Source organism: Polypterus senegalus, chromosome 2 (genome assembly GCF_016835505.1).
Source record: "Polypterus senegalus isolate Bchr_013 chromosome 2, ASM1683550v1, whole genome shotgun sequence".
Taxonomy (NCBI): Eukaryota; Metazoa; Chordata; class Cladistia; order Polypteriformes; family Polypteridae; genus Polypterus; species Polypterus senegalus.
In genome coordinates this window covers 213054733-213075147 of record NC_053155.1, presented here as the reverse complement: position 1 = coordinate 213075147, position 20415 = coordinate 213054733, and the positions used below count along the sequence as shown (strand labels likewise).

The 20415-nt window shown below is 35.6% G+C and overlaps 1 protein-coding gene across 3 annotated transcripts in view; it reads right to left on the bottom strand.

Annotated features, from left to right (window-relative positions):
* Nucleotides 1-809: 809 nt before the first annotated feature.
* Nucleotides 810-20415, bottom strand: part of enox1 (ecto-NOX disulfide-thiol exchanger 1) — a 326189-nt gene continuing 306583 nt past the window's right edge. For 2 of the 3 annotated variants that reach the window (XM_039745280.1, XM_039745281.1), the window contains exons 13-15: nt 18864-18969; nt 15909-15994; nt 811-1631 (exon numbers count right to left, since the gene is read on the bottom strand). In XM_039745280.1, the coding sequence (XP_039601214.1) occupies nt 1500-1631; nt 15909-15994; nt 18864-18969 (324 nt within the window). In that variant the 3' untranslated portion in view covers nt 811-1499. Of the gene's footprint in view, nt 1632-15908; nt 15995-18863; nt 18970-20415 lie in introns of all 3 variants that reach the window. The other variant, XM_039745282.1, reaches the window with a different exon arrangement.

Here is a 20415-nt window from a genome sequence, read left to right as displayed (position 1 = left end):
ACATACACTGTCGCTGGATTTTAAAAACAGGAAGTCTGTTAATCTTTGGATGACATAAGCATCAGGCTTACCTCAAGCAGGCCCCAGCAGGCAAGGTGGACAACTGATTTATCAAGAGAGGTGTGATGAACAGTGTCTCTGTGAATGCTAGCTATCACTTGTGCCTACAGCACTAAACACATGGACCGAGGAATGGTGAAAAACATTAAGCAATATTGAAACCTCTGTGAAAAAAAAAATCAAATTACTTGTGTCACATAATTCACATTTCTTTTATCCAGTTGTATGCTCACAACATCCAAAACACATGTACATATACTTATTGTAACATACTGTTTAAAAATGAATCTCAGAAAACGGGTACTTCATTCACAAAGGTGAATGTGTTCAAGCAAGTTTAAAGCCTTTGAACTGAAGACCCACCCCCAATCCCCCCATTCATTGGTCAAGAGCCCAGTCTTCAACACAAAAGCTCAGATTTTCTTGAACACACTCCACTGTCATTATCAAATGGCTTGAAATTACCAATTTACCGTGGAACATATGAAAATCCCCAAATCTACTTTTAATGAACCTATAAAGCTTATACCAGAAGACATACTTTTTTTTTCTTCTGGCTTGACGACAAAAATAAAGCATGTAGAGACCCTGTACCAACCTTGGGGCTACATATTATATTAAAACAAAGTATCCGTCATTTTATATGTGATGGCGTGTCGTCTAATAATACTGTACCTGGGGACAAGTTAAATTCATTTTACATATGTCAGAAACAGACAGAACCAACATTGTTGATAAAAACTTTATTCAATAAAAAATAATTTATACAAGTAATAGTATTTAACATTTATGAGCCTTTTACACAAACCAGCATGTACAGTACACATAAGTACAAGAAAAATAATTACAGAAAACTTTACTTAGATATATTCCTCTAAACCCTAAAGAAAACAAAAAAGTATCCTTCCTGGAGACATACAGTGTTTACCAGAGTGAGATTTTCTTTTTTTCAAATGCTTCATTTGGGTAGAGTTTAAACCAGGAAAGTGTATAACGTTTTTAAGGTCCTGGTATCAAAATCCTTGTTATACTGGACAGAAACTGAAAAAAAGGGAACGATCATTTGACTGCTCAGTCTGCAGTAAACTAGCAACAGGGAGTGATGTTGGAGGCTACCTTGCTGTATATTTTCCATTTCTATCAGTGTGCCTGAGACTATTCTCCAGCAAACAATTATCTTACTCAACCAGCCCTGTAAGTCTGGAATTATTTTTCAAGTAAATTGATCTGTCACAATTCGACACAGAGAGTTTTAGTAACTGCTGCACAACTACCTCTTCACTCACAAGGAACAAGATAGATGTAATTAAAAACCAGACTTGAATAGTGCAGCAAATGTACCACTCTGTGCAATAGCCATATTTCTCACTAAGAAAGTACATAAACCTGCTGTTGTGCAGCACTGCATTTCTGTAAAACAAGACTATTCATTATGCTGGTCAGATGGTGTTAATTCCTTCAAAACCACAGAACTTCCACCTTTTTTCCAGAGTTGCCCCAACACCTGTAAATTCTTGTTTGAACATTCGAGGAAGTCTTAACATGAGTCTTTCTATCTCACCTGCAGAGATCTAGAAAAGAGAACAATATTTAGGGAACAATACAGCAAATATCCTAAAAACATACATGTAAACAGGGTATTACATTGAAACATGAAAGAAAACTATAGAGGCAGAATCCAAAAATCAAGCAAAGGATGTCATGTCTATTATCCACAAACACTACAGCACCCTATTTAGGGGTTTGTGCTGCTTAATCAGGCATACCTGATGATACAAGGCAGATACAGTGCCGATAAAAAAGTATCAAACCCCCTGGAAGTTTTCACATTTTATTTTTAAACAATATTGAATCACAGTGGCATTAAGTTGTCTTTTTCGACATTGATAAGCAGACTTGTTAATGTCAAAATGAAAACAGATTTCTGCAAAGTGATGTAAGTGAATTACAAACGGAAAACACAAAACAATTGATAACACAAGCATTCACCTCCTTTAATACGACATACCTAAATCCTGACTATTGCAGTCAATTTGTTTTTAGAAATCCCATAATTAGTTCAACAGAGATCACCTGTTTGCAGTCCAGGGTTTTAACTGACTGTAGCATAAATGCACCTTCTCTGACAGGTCCAGCTGATGATGAGTCAGTATTGTGCCCTAACCTTCACAATGAAGACAACAGAAAATTCCAACCAGCTCCATGAGATGGTGATTGAGGAGCACAAGCCGGGAGGGGAAACAGGAAAATATCCAAATTACTGAAGTTCCAATGGAGTCCAGTAAAATCAAAAATGAAGAAATGGAAAAAGGACAACAGAGCTGTGAGTCTGCCTAGAGCAGTCCTTCCATAAAAAACAAGTGTGGGTGCAAGAAGAAGACTAATGAGGGAGGCCACCAAGACACCTATGATAACTCTGAAGGAGCTGCAAACAACAGTGGCTCAGACTGGAGAGACTGTGAAGACAACAACTGCTGATTGAGCGCTTCACCTGTCACAGCTTTATGGGGGGCTGGCAAACCATTGTTAAAAAATATGCATGACATCTGAGCTAGAGTTTGCCAGAAGGAAAATGGAAGATTCTGAAGTTATCTGAAAGCAGGTTCTATGGTCCAATGAGACCAAAATGCATTATTTTTGCCATCAGTCTAAATACCATGTTTGAACACTGCACATTATTAAACACACACCATCCCTAACTGTGAAACACGGTTAGGTCATCATCATAATGTGGAGATGCTTCTCTACAGCAGACCCTGGAAGGCTTGTGAGGGTAAAATGAATGCAGCAAAACACTGAGAAATCCTGAATGAAAACCTGGTTTACACCTGGGCTACAAAAAACCCAGCACCCTGGGAGATTTATTTTCATGCAAGACAACAACCCCAAGCACAAAGCCAAATCTACACTGGAATGGCAAGTTAAAAACAAGTTAATGTGTTGAAGTGGCCGAGTCACAGTCCAGACCTCCATTCAACTGAGAATTTGTGACCGAACCTGACAAAGGCTGTTCTCTCACAATCCCCATCCAATCTGCAGGGCTTGAGCAGTTTTACGAAGAAGAATAGGGAAACTCTGCAGTGTTCAGATGTGCAATGCTGATAGAGAGGTAATCATGGCTGCCAAAGGTGCATCTACTAAATACTAACTTAAAAAGTTGAGTACTTATGTGATTATTTTGTGTTTGTGTATATTTGTAATTGATTTAGACCACTTTGCTAAGATCCGTTCTCACTTTGACATTAAAGAGTCTTTTCCTGTTGATATGTGTCAAAAAGTCTAATTACAGTGTAAATCTGTTGTGAATCAATGTTGTACAATAATAAAATGTAAAAACTTCCAAGGAGGTGGACACATATTATAGGTACTATGATTGGAATAGTGGAAAAGACCATGGTTAGCAGCAGGTAGCATGTGTTTTTAGCAGTGAAAGGTACTAGCAGTTATTTCACAAACACACCACCAAACACCATGGACATCATTTATAAGAAGATCACACTTATTTCCTGAACATTTCTCAGCTTTTCCAAGATTAACGCAATGTCAGTTGTTGGACTGGAATAGACTAATTAAGAATAAGTGGCATCAGCATGTAAAAGTCAAATATCATTGTTCTTACTCGCCATAAAGCATCACAAAAACTTTTACTTGGGACAGAAGGGTTAAAAAAATACTTTTTTTATTTTAATACAGTGTATTACTCAGTAGATCATTTCAGAGCGCTGCATGGAGTGTGAAATTGAGACAGAGTACATTTAACACAAAAAGAATAAAACAACACTAGCTGCATAAGCATTTTGATATAATCATGTGTAAAACTCCAGCTGTCTCTCACAAATACTGTAGACATTGCAGTAATCGTCAGAGGGCACTCATGCTTCAGAGAAGATCAAGAACAGACTTTTTTGTTTACTTTTTGTCTGCAGTTTAAAATTGTGTCCCTCGGTGTTCAAAGCTGGGACCAACTCTATTTGCTCTATAGGCCGCCATTAGGAAATGACTTTCAAAAACAAAATATTTAAATTAAATCCACATTCATATCACACTCAACTGCATTTATTATTTAAAACAAATAATACTTCTTAATTAACTTTGTTAATTATATATATTTTTTAAACAGTGGATTTATATAAGAAAAATAGGTTCTTTTACTGTTTAGTAACATTGAATAGTAAGGGAATAATAAATACACTTAACACAAAATGTTTGGAGTTTAATTTTGCTAAATAAAAATGTAGATGCTATCTAGATGTTATCTTTATCACAGATTTAACCTTTAGTATTCACATTTCATAATTTAAAAACATGGTTGGGTTTATAAAATCTATTGTTTTTCTAAAACGTGATTTTTTTTAGCTTGGAACTATTACAATATTCAGTTGATTTTTATTCTGTACATATTTTAGAACAGACTTTAAAATTATTTGAGTGGCAAAAAGGAAATGTCTTTATTCTTTGGAGTGTTAAAAGGTGCTGTCATAAATTAGGTTTGGGGTGAGCATTATGTTTTGCATTTCTCGCAATGGCATTTTGCGTTTCTGTGGTTGCCGCTATTTCGTGTCACTGATGCTAAATGTAGGCCTTGTTTGCCAAGCCCACCAGAAGTTGCATCATATGATGTCACCGGCACATTATTTAAGCCAGCACCAAGCCAGGATCCTTGTTCAAGATTGTTGGAAAAGCTCTGAAAGACTTTGTTGAATGTTTGGTTTTGAAAGTACAGTAATCCCTCGCTATATCGTGTTTTGACTTTCGCGGTTTTGCTCTATCGCGGATTTTATATGAAAGCATAACTAAATATATAACGCGGATTTTTCGCTGCTTCGCAGGTTCTGCGGACAATGTGTCTTTTTACTTCCTGTACGTGCTTCCTCAGTTGGTTTGCCCTGTTGATTTCATACAAGGGACGCTATTGGCGGATGACTGAGAAGCTAACCAATCAGAGCACGCAGTTAAGTTCCTGCCTGCTGAATGCAGTGTTAACCAGGAAGTCTCGTCTCGCTCATTCAGCATCAACGTGTTTCGCTGTGTAAAGAGTTGTGCTCTTTTGTGTTTATCTTTGTGCATAGTCAAGCCCTTCATTATGGCTCCAAAACGATCTGCTACTGCTTCAGGGGCCATGCCCAAGCGCAAACGGAAGATGTTAATGATTGCGAAAAGGTAAACGTTTTGGATTTGTTGAAGGCTACAATTCTTTTTATTTAAAAAGTAGGAAAGGAATATAAGATCTACGGCCATAGTGTCCTTTTAACCAGGGTGCAAAACAAGTTGTAAGTGGATGTAATAAGGCAGTAGTCGGATGGAATCTGCTTTAGGGATTTGCATTGAAGACTGCCAGAAGAAGAACAACGGCAGTGCTACACAATCGCCTGAAGTGGCTCCTTTAAGGGCTGTAACGCTCTCCTTTGTTGTGCAGTAAAATAAAACTCAGTTATCGGACAAGTCATCGTGTCATTGTTGGTGAGTAACCATAATTAATTTTCTACTTACAGTACTTAGTACATGTACGTGCGTTTAGTGTCACTGTACACACATTTACTGTATACTATTTTTGTTGCATTGTACGTATTTATTGCTGGTGGCATGTCTATCGTAATGGCTGTAACATGTGATATCGGAGACACTCAATATCTTTAAAATAATATTTAGGTTTTACTGTATATAAACAGTGTGTTTATATACATAATTTCAATGAATCTTACCTAATATCTAAGAGAATACAAAGGGATTATGCTGTATAACTCTGCGGGGAATATTTATAAACAGTGTGGGAGAGTTTATAAGGGCTTAAAATATATAAAAATAACCATAGAAACATATGGTTTCTACTTGAGATTTTCACCTATCGCGGGGGTCTGGAGCAACCCGCGATCGAGGAGGGATTACTGTATTCTCGATATCACATTTCTAGCTAAGGTTTTTTAACTATAATGTCTAACTTGCATTTTGGTTTCACAACAGACACTTAATCTCTTTGGCTTTGACCGTTCCATGTTTATTCTGGTTTATATTCATCACCCATTATGGCCAGCTATTCTCCTACACACATGGTTGAGGTGACTTTTTAGAGATAGCTGAAATAAAAATATTCAATTAAAACTTTTAAGAAATCTCCATTAATAATGGGTGAATCTAATAAAAGTGCCATACTACTATTTTTTTTTATATTTTAATATATAAGAATTAATTATCTGTAAACCGGATTGAAAAATGTGATGCAAAAAACACAATGAGTTTATGCGTAATTCAATACTCCGACTAAAGAACTTTTTTGTGAAGTTAGAAAGATGTGAATTAGTGAAAGAACCTCCTTAAAGTGCTGCACATGAATGTTTAAGTCCAGAGAATAGATCAAAATATCATCATTGTATACCAAAGCAAAACATTTAGCACATCTCTAGCATTGGTTCTAGTGAGGTGGAAGAGTTTGACCAGATTATTGGGCAGTAGTTAAAGGGGAGATGTGTGACATTTTGGAGCACTGAGTGACCCTCTTGTCCAGCACCACTAATCTTAGGTTTGGATTTACTGTGTCTTTGCCTAGAACTGAAGAGGTATGTGCCATGTTTAATTTCACTTTTTTCCAACTTACAAAAACTGTTTTAAAGTTATTGCACTGGCTGCTTGTCTCATGTACTGTAAGATTGATTTAAAGTTTGTATTAATTATACATACAGGCTTTGAACAACAGAAGAAAAGCACAACAACAGCTCAAAATGGATAAGGGACTTGATGTAATTCAATTTGTGAAAATAAAAATAAAAAGAATACATAGATATATAAATCCTTGAATTGAATATACCTTTCTTTTATTTTTTTCTTATATGTAAACTATAATATAATATGTAATGGGATAAATACCTGCTTCTTTGTTCAATGAAAGATTGAAAAAAAATAGTGTTACGTGAGCAAATTAAAGCAATCTCAGTGATAAATAAAAACTATTTTATCTCTTCTCCTTAAGGTCAATTAATGTAGTACTGAAATGTAAATACTGTCAGTTTAATCTTAAATTACTCATGCATGTGTAAAATGGATCGGGCAGTGGCATAAAATGTGAGATGAAGCACACTTACAATACACATGCGCATGAAAATCAGGCAGACAGTGCGGATCAGGTAGTAATAAATCCCAAAATTAGGGCTGCTCCGAGGTTTTATTAAGGCTGACACTAGTCACCGATTTTATTTTACTGGATTGGCTGATTCCAATAATAATTTGTATTGTTTTTTTCTTTATCTTTTTAAAAAGCGTTTTACACCAAGCTCCAGCCTAACCAGACATATAGAAGCCTTAAATTGTATATTATAGTTTTAACTTTGGCATTTTTATAATTAAACTATAGATAACAGGTGTTAACTGTTTGTTTTTTACCAAAATGAACTTCTCTAGGCATATTGTTAAGTGACTACAAAAATACTAAAATAGATAAAAAATTCTTAAAGTACATACTTTATCTCATAAAAAATGTACAAAAATATTTATCCAAGCTGTCACGTTTAATTTTTTCTGTAATGTTTCTAAAACAAAACTTAATTAAAAATTTGTCACTATTTCTCTAAAAAAAGTATATATATTCTCATACAATCAAATAGTTAATACAGTTATTATTGACAATTAAACACAGGTTAAATGTATAAAAGAAAATATACATGCACCTATAGGTTTTAATAATTTTGAATTACTACAGGTTTTTTTGATGTTTTATTATGTATTTACTGTATTTATACAGGCCTTTTTTTCCTTCTGTGTATCAGTTAGACATTAGTAATTATTGAGGTGTAATTATGTCAAGAATGTAATGATTGTTTCTTACCAAAATAAATACTGTATGACTCACATAAACAGATAATAAACACAGTACAAATCTTTTAAAAAGCCACAAATGTATCAAATGTCCATAAGTTGTTATCAAGAAGAAAGAAGGCTAACATGCTTAAAAGGTTTATAAGCAAAAGACACATTTTGCTATTAAGCTAACAAGGGTATTGTTACATCTTTTCTTTTTCCAATTAAAAATTTAAGCTACTACACTTGACACAAGCTCCCTGTCCTAACTCAAATGGTGTCTGTTAAAATTAAAGGACAAAATAAAAACATCTGAAGTCAATAAAATAGCTTTTCTTGCCATTTTTCTAATTGCACAGGATGACTTCTCAGATTCTCTTTTCTCAGTTTATTATTCCACTTTCTTTAATGTAAAGGCTAATATTTCAATCATCTGTCGCCCTGGGGTAAAACAAGCCTTCACCTGCTACTCTTTGTTTATGCTACAAAACATTCGCTGCAGACATGCAGGGGCTCAACTACAGTGTTACCTCGCATAAAGGAGCACCGCAACTAAATTACCATAAAGCTTAGAAAAGCTGGGGCTGAAAATATCATATTTTGTAATCAGCCAATTTACCGATCACCGTTTGAGTGTTTTGTAGTGAAAATTGGCAGCCAAACAAAACAATATCAAAACTAAGTACTGCATAATTCAAAACCTAAATAAAAAATGTAAGCAGTCCAACAATATTTTAACCCCATAAAAAATAACAAGGTCCCTGACATTCATAAAAGCAAAAATGAAACAGATTGGCTGACTAACAAGGCTAATGGGTGGTGCATAAAATGGCCTTGACAATCTCCATGCATTTACTTTGTCTATGTATGTCTATTATTTTCAAATATGCTTTGACTGGACTCCTATAAGATGTTTCCTGCAGCCACTTACAGCCTCATACATGTCAGGTTCTCATCTGTGCCTCATTCCTGACTTTAACATTCTGCCCTCACTATTAACTCGTTTTACATTAATTATTAACTCTTTTCAATTTTTAGTGAAGCCATAAAGGTTGTATCTTATACGGAACCATGACCACCAGGTGCTGTAGCTATTACTGCTGCAGTCACCTGAGAGAAATAAAAGACTGGTTTGCCACAGCTCTTGACTGTGACATTACTTTACTTGTAAATGTATGTGCTTTTGGCATCTAGCACTTTTAATTTATCTCATACTTGATCACTTTTTTTAAAATTGTTTGATTATGATTTCTTTATGTGTACTTTGGCTTTGATTAAAATTAAGGTTCCAGTTTTTCTCCAGGCTAGTTTTAAAACTAAATTAACTACAACATGGAGTTTCTTACTGTTTTGGCTTAAAGTATTTCTTGTTTTTATTCTTAATTTGGCTTCTTGTTTAAGAGTTTACTATTTTGCATTAATTAGTTCTTTGCTGTATTTCTTCCTTGATTTTCTTTTCTTTAAAGTTCTTTGATATTTTAATTTATATAAAAATATTTTTTCATTTTTGCCGTTCTGTTTCAGTTGCTGCTCCAAAGTAAATGTAATTTGTTTAATTTCTGCAATTGATTCTAATTATTTGGTTTCATTGTGATACATTTAAGAAACCATACATTTATGGTTTTTGAGTGTGGGAGGGTTTGAGCCTCCTCATAGGGAATAAATTAGAACAATGGTTTACAAATGATATTTACTTTATATTTCAATTACAGCAGGAACAAAATTTAGCTCACAGCTTGGTGAGCCAATCAATAATACATCATTTGAGGAACCAGAAAAACACATTGACAATAAATAAAAAGCAAAAAATATATCCTGTATGCTTAAGCATTTCTGGCACATGCATTATATTGTTTGCAAAAAATAGTGTCAAGAATTCATGTCATATAACACTGTTTATATTTTGGAGACAGGGTCAGTGTAGATTTCCAGCTGTATTGAATATACTTCAAGACAGGTTTATGCTAGTTTTACAAGAAAATCTTAGGTGTTTTCTTTTTCAGTCAGCATGTTAATATATATGTTAATTTACACCAGCCTCATGTGTTCCACCATTGGAAGCAAACACTTCTTTTTGATGAATGAGCTGATAAGAAAATGCATCAGCTCACTTCTTCTTTCTTGTTAGATATAAACCTTGCTAAACAGAGACAGGCAGTGAAGACTTAAATTAATGGCACAGGAGGAGAGAATAGGTAAAGGTTATTTCCACACTAAAGAAAAAAACAGAAAAAGGGCTTCAGGCAGATGAAGGCTATCCAACTGAAACATGGTGTCTCTAACCCTCTTTTATTTTTTTTTAGCAAAGAAAGAACTATTATCTGTTTTTTCCTTTTGCAGATGCACACTAATGCTGCCCATCACTAACTCCATTAACACTGAATAAATAATCTATCAAATTACCATTTAAGCAGAACACAACTTCTGAGGTATCCTACTGAATTAAAGTAAAAATTTTTATCATAAACCTAAATGTAAGAGGGGTTTAATAAATGTGAATTTATTTGTATATTGTTCTTGAATCTAAATATGGTTTTGAAAGGGCAACTAGGACACTTTTAAAGCAATTTTCTTGGAACTTATTGTAGAATAAAATTCATCAAGTAAACAAGGAGATGACAGAATGTTTTGTGTGTGTTACCTACAAGTTGTCACACATGTGCGCATGGGAGACGGTTTACAGGCTGAAATAGTGTCATTTGTCAGCCGGACCAGGGGTTGGCACTGCCTTCTAATACTCTTTCCTTTTGTCTCTCTGCAGACTGACTGAAGACCAAACCTCCCCTGTAGCACCATCACTGATCCACCCACTGATGACGTCACCTTCAGCACCCTCTATTGACATCCTATTCAGTCCAGAACCCACCTCTACAGCCATCACTTCCTTTTCCTGTCTCCCTGACTCCACCTCCTCCTGCTTTGCAATATATAAACCACAGAAAGGACCTTGTTAGTCAGTTCTGTTTTCAACTCTGTTTGTAAGGATGTGTTTTTTTGGTTTGCTTCCTGATTTTCATCCTCTGTCTATTTTTCTATCACAAAATATATTTGACAAAATGAAATAAACAAATATGCAATGATGTTTGAGTATAAATATTTAAATATTTTTTGAAATACATGCTTTTTGTTACTTATATTTATGTATTTATTTAATAACTTTTTCATTTATTTATTTCAGTAACACTGCACACAACATGAAATATTCCTTGAAATGGAAACTTCACTTTGAGGGGATGACAAATTCAGAAATTCTTGATTTAAAGCACCAGAATATTTATTTATTTAATTTTGTCAGAAATATTCATCCATACTGTCATGACTTGGTAGTCACAAATGCATACAAGGCCCAAGAACATTTTTCCAAAATTGCCATCCTTTTCTGTGGGATACTGTCAAACACACATCCAAGAAAGGACCACAAACATCTTTATAAAAATACTAGTGGGCTTTGCCCCATGCTCACTTCGCTTGCCAACCCCATAGTGGGCGCTATGCACCAGCCACTTTGCATCTCTGCCACTCGTGTATGTGGATTTCACTTTCACCAAACAACAAATCTTTTAATTCACCTGGATACGTCTCTTCATTGGAAAGAAACACTACAGTACTTTTCCCTGATGGAAACACGAATTAGACAATCTATAAGTCTCCGACTTAAAGTTTAAAGCCGAACAATAACTACATACTTCTGTCATATCACCTATGTATATATATTCAATCTCTTTTTGCTGTTCCATTATTACACCGAGTAATAATTTCTGTACTGTTAGTTTTTTGAGACTTTCGAATTTTAGCACTTTCATGATCTCTAACCTGCTCTGCATGTGCATTGCACCAATTTTTTGAACCTCTTTATGACGTTCTACTTTGTTTTCTACACTTTGTCTTTTATTTCTAACCCCGCTTGTAGCTGAGAGTGCAGGAACTGGGTCTGACAATAGCATTCACACAAATGAGAAGTGAGTGGACCCTGGGCGTGGTTGTAAATGTTTGAGAGGAGAGCGTGACTTGTCTAAATCTCTTGGCAAAAAGTCTCATCTCGTGGGACCTGAAATTATCTCTACCGGGAGTTGAAATTATCTCAGAGAATGTCTTATCTCAGGATTTCCTTTTATAATACAGAGAAAAAGTTTATTTAAGCCCCAAACAGCAGAAAGGAATTGTCTGAAAAGGTAAGACAATCACAGCAAGCAAAGTCCCAATTCAGAATCTAAAGGCGTATTTGAAAAATAGAACACAGGTTAAAAAAATCCAGAAAACACAAAGATGAAAACAAGAAATACAACTGTGAGTCCAAGCCAGGGGATAAATGCTGGCTGAAACATGGCACATATACTGTACATTAAGCTTTAAAATGTATTAATATTTACATTTTTTCACTTTTTTGCACTAAAGAAATGTAGTTTAATTTATTTGCACTGAAAATCGATTGTTTCATAGGTTTACTAATATGAATGTATTTTTAGCTACAGTACATTCATTTATGCATCTTTGGATTTCTTAGATTCATGTCAAAGTTAACAAATTTTTTTTAAATTTAAAATAGTATTACATTTATTTTTATGTTGCATGAGTATTAATTTATTTATAATCCGGCGCCGCATCCGAGTGGCAGCCTTTCCAGCAGCTCCGTATATGACTTTATCTTTTTACCTTTTTATCTCTATTTTTCTCTATTTCACTATTTCACTGATCACTTCTACCACTTTCTTTTATGTGGAATTGCTCCCTGGACACTTTTTACTATTTTACTATTTTTTGTGAATTTCCCCTTGGGATTAATAAAGTATCTATCTATCTATCTATCTATCTATCTATCTATCTATCTATCTATCTATCTATCTATCTAATTTTAAGAGGGATTGTTCCTTACATAAGGAATAATAAAACTTTGTCTACTACATTACTGTCCATAGAAAAATGGCTTACATTAAAATATCAAGTATTTTTTTTTGTTTTAATATTACTCTATGTTACTAAAGTTAGTTATAGGATCATATATCCTATTGCTGGTTTAACAAGGTGTCTCAAAAGATGAACGGTGTCTTAATGAATTCTGAATGATCAGGGCCAGTGTGTGAGATGAGACAATAGTACAGCAATGAAAGCACAGCAAAAGTGAAAAAGTCATTGTGGTATTGAACAACTGAGATACTTGCTGGATTTTAACATTAATGTAAGCCCATCTGAGAGATGCTTATGCTTTGAATTAAATCAGTCTTTAGCAAAGCATGCAAGGGACTGTGTTACAGTCCTGTTGCTGTGTCAAATATTGAATTTTACTTTGACATTTCTGCATTTTCTGTGCAATGCCAGTTGAGGACTATTATTAGTTTTGTTGTTTTCCATAATTTTGTGCTCCAGTTTGAAACAGCCATTGAGAGGTTTTATATTATACATGGTGACCAGTAAGTGGTACCACAGAGTTTAAGGTTTAAATAATAATTAATTTGACCAAATACCCACAACAGGTTTCTAGAAGATATGTCAAACACAATTCTCTTTTTTTATTTTCACTTTTCTCCTCCTCCGTTCCACCCAGACAGACTGTGTCCATCCTCCACATCTGACTCCAACTCGTCTGGGTGAGGCAGACCCAGAGATACTTACAGGTCATTACACATAGGAAGCACTTCAAAGTCAGGCTGAAACCCCCCAAATTAGGGACCACAAATTTCTGTGGCACCCCTTGAACGCAAGAGGACTTCTGTATGAAAGTACAGCTCCAAGGAAGACCTGCAGGTATCCATATGGGTACCGTAGCCCAGGGATTCTGCCACCTAACTTGTTGGGGGAGCCAACAGTACATCCCGGTTATCTCCCCCGTCCCTCCATTACACTGGCCGCCTTCCACAGTGGATGAGGCAGGGAATACCATATCATTGTTCTTGGCCATTCAGTATGGTGGGTTCCCAAGTACCCAAGTACCTGTGGGGGGTGCTCTGGGAGTATGGGGTTCCGGACCCCCTGATAAGGGCTGTTCGGTCCCTGTACAACCGGTGTCAGAGCTTGTTCCGCATTGCCGGCAGTCGAGCCAGTTTCCAGTGAGAGTTGGACTCCGCCAGGGCTGCCCTTTGTCACCGATTCTGTTCATAACTTTTATGGACAGAATTTCTAGGTGCAGCCAGGGTGTTGAAGGGGTCCGGTTTGGTGGACTCAGGATTGGGTCACTGCTTTTTGCAGATGATGTTGTCCTGTTTGCGTCATCAGGTCATGATCTTCAGCTCTCCCTGGAATGGTTCGCAGCTGAGTGTGAAGCGGCTGGGATGAGAATCAGCACCAAATCCGAGACCATGGTCCTCAGCCAGAAAAGGGTGGAGTGCCTTCTCAGGGTTGGGGGAGAGATCCTGCCCCAAGTGGAGGAGTTCAAGTATCTCGGGGTCTTGTTCACGAGTGAGGGAAGAATGGACCGTGAGATCAACAGGCGGATCGGTACAGCATCTGCAGTGATACGGGCTCTGCATCGGTCTGTCGTGGTGAAAAAGGAGCTGAGCCGTAAGGCAAAGCTCTCAATTTACTAGTCGATCTATGTTTCTACCCTCATCTATGGTCATGAGCTATGGGTAGTGACCGAAAGAACGAGATCGCAAATACAAGCGGCTGAAATGAGTTTCCTCCGCAGGGTGTCTGGGCTTTCCCTTAAAGATAGGATGAGAAGCTCAGTCATCCGGGAGGGGCTCAGAGTAGAGCCGCTGCTCCTCCGCATCGAGAGGAGTCAGATGAGGTGGCTCGGGCATCTGATCAGTATGCCTCCTGGACGCCTCCCTGGTGAGGTGTTCCAGGCACGTCCAACCGGGAGGAGGCCCCGGGGAAGACCCAGGACATGCTGGAGGGACTATGTCTCCCGGCTGGCCTGGGAACGCCTTGGGATTCTCCTGGAAGAAATGGCCGGGTAGAGGGAAGTCTGGGCCTCTCTGCTTAAGCTGCTACCCCCACGACCCGACCCCGGATAAGTGGAAGAGGATGGATGGATGGGTTCCCAAGTAAGACATCATGCACCATCTTGGTTGGGACACCAGCAACTGCCAGCTGTTCATCACAACATTTGCATTGTTTTTATTGTCAATTTTGTGTTTTATTGCTTTAAAGCTAACCTTTATAATTGTTTCACATTTCACAAATATTTATTATTTTGTCTGATGTTCAGGAAATGCACAGTATCACAAGGCTTGTATATCAGTATATATTGTATGTGTATCGTTTCATGTCTAGTAAAGACATGGAAGTGGGAGGTTTGGGGTTCAGTTGGGCGACAAAATGTACTTTGTCTCAGGCAACATTATTTCACCTGCCGGCCATGTGTATGATGCAGATACAAGTATGGTTTTCATGTTTATCTGCTAAAAGACAAGCGCTAACAAATATTCATGAGAGTACAGCATTTGTATTCAAAAGTTCACAGTGATAAATGTCATGTTTTGCACAAACTGTGTGCGTGCTAAATATGAAAAACTATGAGCGTAGGTACAATTCATAAATGAAGGTAATGATTTACAGTATGCTCATGAAAACAGAAACAACAGAGACATCTTTGTATTGGGGTGATCCTTAGGTTCCTGACACTTTTAGTGGGCAGGAGTCTCATAATCTTAAACGAGTTTGTAAGTTGAACAAAATAAAATAAATGATTATTAAATCAGATGTACAGAATGAATATTTATAGTGTAATATTAATTCTCTGAATGATATTAATATTAATTAAATCTCTTATATACTAGTATGCTCTAACAGTAACTAGTTCCTTTCTAGCTCATGATAATATGATTCGTTTAGCTGGTTTACTGCTTTCATAGAGAGTTAAATTATACATTCAAATAAAAATAATATAAACAATAACAAAAAATGGGCTGTAAAATTGGCAGTGCCCCAATTTATTGATGTATAAGCAAAATGGTTTTAATCTGTACTTCAGGAAAAAAACTACATTCAGTGATAACAAAGAAGGCTAGCTAACTTAGACATTGTACTTTGTTATTTCAAATTGCTCTCCTATTTTTAGTACACTGCAGTAAATCATCATTTTCAATAATAGTTATTTTAGACATTAACGTGAAACTTACTTTTGTATCCAGTCTTTGTATATAAGACCAAAGATATTCAATGTTGGCACCAAATGGATGAACATGTAGAAATGTTGATATAATACCTGAGGATTAAAGGGTAGGAAAAAAATATTTATAAAAGGCTTACAATTGACTATATGTCACAAATACATTGTTTCTAGGATACATTATTTCAAGTTAAAGAAATTGACATACTAAATTTAACCTTCAACACTAAATATAATCATAAGCTAATCTGCTAAAAAAACAGTACTTCATCTATTAGTAAATGTTAAAATTATTGAAACAATACCGACAAATGCTAGAGATAGTCTCCAGCACCTCACCTAAAGCAGAGAAAGCAGGTTTCTTTTACACCTCTTGGTGTTTTTTTTATGTTGTACTAATTTTCTGCTATAATTATCATAAAACTTTTAATATTGTAATAATAAAGAACTTACCATAAATGTGTATCATGAAAAAATGCACTGTATTTAACATGTTCTTACTTTTGCACAACTTCATTCCTAATTCCCATTCAATGTCTTTTTATATTTTCACAAATGCTGTATATTATAGTAGGTAAAACCTTTTCTACCATGTTTTTTCTTTCCAACCAGTTTCTCACTTAAAAGCCATTTAATCTGATGGATTGTTTCTGCTTCAGTAGCATTGCATTAGAAAATCCTACAAGCACATATGTTGTTTTATTGAGGAAATCGGCAAAATATTTAGTGGGCTTAGGCTAACTTTGAAATATAATCTTTTTCTTTATGACACGTTTTTCTATATATTATGTAGTCGTGTGGCGAGGGCCTGTTGCAGCCCTCCAATTTCCATAATATGTCCAAGAAGGCCAAAAAAGTAAATAGAAAATAGCGCCTTTACCTTTACTACTTCAATACTGTGCTTATGCAGGTCTTGAACTCCTATTTACTAGGTGGGGTAGTTTGCCAATTTGCCCACTTACTTGTCCAAGTATTCAAAAAGCACTTCCTGTATTTCACTTAATCACTCTCTCTCACCCCTCCTCACCTGTCGTTTCTTGTTACTAGAGTTTTCACTCAACTATTCTCATCTACACTCCGCATGCTTATAGACATTAGACAACTTTAACTCCTCCCCAAATCCCAATCCAGGGCACTTTTAGCCAAGCCCAAGACTTTATCCTACAGGCAGGGGAATCCCTAGTGCTCTCACACTCATGAGTATTCTGATCTCTGTTAACGGTAGAGCATGTCTGGTAAGTTCCTCCATGGAATCGAGTTGTATATAGTAACCAACAGGTCCTGAAATATCTTCTACCCTAGCTATCTCTTTTTTGTCTCTGTCTCTCTATAGTTCTCCATAAGTAGAAGGTCAGTCATCCCTGGAAAATTCAGCATCATTTGTCAATGGATTCTAGTGGAATATGTCATGTTTCCTCTGAGGACACAACTCTGTTACTTGTGCCAATGCCAATTGTTCTTCTGCGGCACCAGGTATAGAAACAGGACATTCCATTCCAAAACAGCCTCTTTGCTCCTACACTGGCAAGTATAATGCCTCTCTTGCTGGAAGTGTAGCTCTCACTCTCTCTCTTTTCTGGAGGTCTTGTCTGTGATGTTTAGATGTCCTCCATAACCTCAACCACAACAATAGTTTTTTCATGACAAAGAGTTAAAGGTGAAATGTGCACCTGTTAAATTGTTAACTGGTAGCTCCATTGACATTGCATTATCATTATTTACTATTATTATTTATTTTTGATTTAGAAGATGCATTTTCCAATCTGACTTGCACAACTTATATATACAGTTTGAATCATTTCAAAGTACTAAATTCACAAACGATAGACACGTGTATTACTAATCTTAGAACCAAGGCTATATGAATAACTAGAGTTCAAACAAAACTAAAGATGCTTGACAGTTGTTTGTGGCAGTACAGCTGCAGATGTCAGAGGGAAACAGGATAGAAAGTCTATGCAGTGCCAAAATGTTCTGTAAAAAACATGTCCTCAAGAGAGAGACCACATTGACTAAGGACAAAACAAGATCTCAGATTCCTAGCAAGAGGAAGCTAAAAGAAAACAAAAATGTGAAACATGAATAGTCTGTCTGCACTAAATAATACAGATTTTTTTATAATTATTTTGCACAGTTAATCCACATTATCTTTAATTTCTGTGAAGGGTATATGAGTGATGAGAAATTGCATGAAAAGTCAAAATAGTAGTGGTGACTGACCATAAATAAAGAAAACTTTATGGAAGAAAATATAACGGTACTATGACACTTAGGGAGTAGAGCTCTCCACTCCCCCTTAGCAACAATCAAGATGGAAGTGATCAGCTCCCACTTCTGTAGAAGAAATAAGATGAAGTCAAAAACTGTCTCATCTATTTGTTGATAATATGAGCATCTGAGATTAAAAGATTAGGGTTTCCATTTTGTGACATATTCATGGTAACATTCATGCAAGCATCAATATATGTGTGAGTGTACACAACAAATAATCTCAACAATCCATGGACACCCAGTGGGTGTATCTTTTTTATCAAAATATTCTGTTTATTTTAAAGGGGAAAAATGTAAATTCTATTTTTAATAAAAAGCAACAGGTTTTTGTTTATAAATGAAATATTCAGAGATTCCACCTTTACACAAATTAGAAATGTAAACTGATTAATTAATTGAAGGTATATTTGGTGAATATTTTTCTAAACTGTCAATGAAAAGTATACTTTCAATCAAAGACAAATTTATGTTGATTCATTTTCCTAACATTCATTCTAAAACAGACATGTACAGTCTATTAGAACTTAATTATGCTTTATGGTAAATATAACTATAACAATGGCATAATATTACTTTATATAAGAAAAGAAAGTACAGCATACTTCTCAAAGTTCATTGCAGTGTTATTTAAGAGTTCTCTGTAGATAATTATTATATGGGTTGAATATAAAGGATGAGGAATATTAAAGATTACCCAATAAAAGAGCTTCTTTCTCAGATTTTAGGGGTCCTTGGAAGTGCCTCTCAGAATTTACTTGCTTGTCCTGAAGATATACTGGTACTGTGCATCCATTGATTCCCTGACAAGAAAGAAATAAAGAAATATGTAATATGAGACTTATTATTATTATTATTATTATATTCAGACACCTTTATCCATGCTGATTAAAAAGTCAAAGTTAACAAATAATAAAGAATGAACACTTTAGAACTACAGTTGCACCAAAGGGTCAATGAAAAGCTTTAGTCCAACCGAGACACTGGGTTGCAACAATACACAAGGGGAATGTCAGAAGTAATCAGTTAGTGTAGTTTAGTGGAGATGAGAAAGCAAAGAAAATGTTATAGTTTGAAATCCTACTGCTAGCCCAATCTATGATTCTAGATAAGCTATAATATCTGACACAGATAAATAAACATGCACTTCAAGAAAAAACAAGAATTTTTATTATTCATACTGAAATTCTTCCATCCTTGGCATAGTGCTTAGATTGTTTCTAAACTGTGACTTTACTGTTCTGTACATTGTACAAATGCTACCCCATCTGCTTTATGAAACAAGTGACCCTTTAATCCAGAGTGTAAAAATGAATACATCAGAAGCAAAACAATCTCACTTTAAGGATCTGACATTTTAAATGAGTAATACATTAATGTACAGATAGCATTGAAGAAGACAGAGTGCGCATAAAAAATATGCTTCAGAACATTAAGAGGCATTCAAATAAAAAGGCCAAACCACTCAATAAATAAATCCTGAAAAGCTCTTAGTTCAGCAAAGCCTTTTTCTTATCACTGAATGCAGTTGTACTATAAATGCCTTTTGGCAGACCCTGGTAGCATTTGCATGCAGATGCCCTCAGTAACTCATGTTGTAAAATTGTAGCTCAGTTTTAATACACTGAAATATGTGTTTAGGAAAGCACAAGAAAGGTATGGCATTGTTCATTTTTAATCTGTCCCATAGCGACCTGTTTTTGTTTTTTAAAGTCACTTAAAATTTTCCAGCACTCCCCTCCACAGCTCAGTGTTGATACCCGTGGATTTTAACAATATTTATCTTACCATTGTTCTGTGCTACCGCCTCAAGTGGCATGTAACAGCCAGCACTGTGTGCTGAATTATTCATATCAAATGTGACCTTACTGCTATGGACACTGGAGAGGGTCTGGAATGCAATATGTTGCATTTTGAATTCTTGACCTGGTAATACTGCACATTTTTTCCTATATTTAATTGTTATAATATCAGTTGTTTAATCCAAATGCAATATTTATTTTAAGTAAAGTTAGATTAATTTAAAAGGTAAAGAAAACAAAAAAGGACCAATTCTTCAATCATATTTTTTTTATAGCTACTTTAAAAATACAAATATTACACAACAAAGGAAAACAAAACTACTTTCTATACTAAAAAGGCCTAACGTGTACTGTAGTTTATTCCTCCTATGGAACAAGTCTATTTCAAACTTAATGACTGTGAGCTCAAAGTAGCCATTAAAGTTATTAAAACTGTGAAAAAATCAT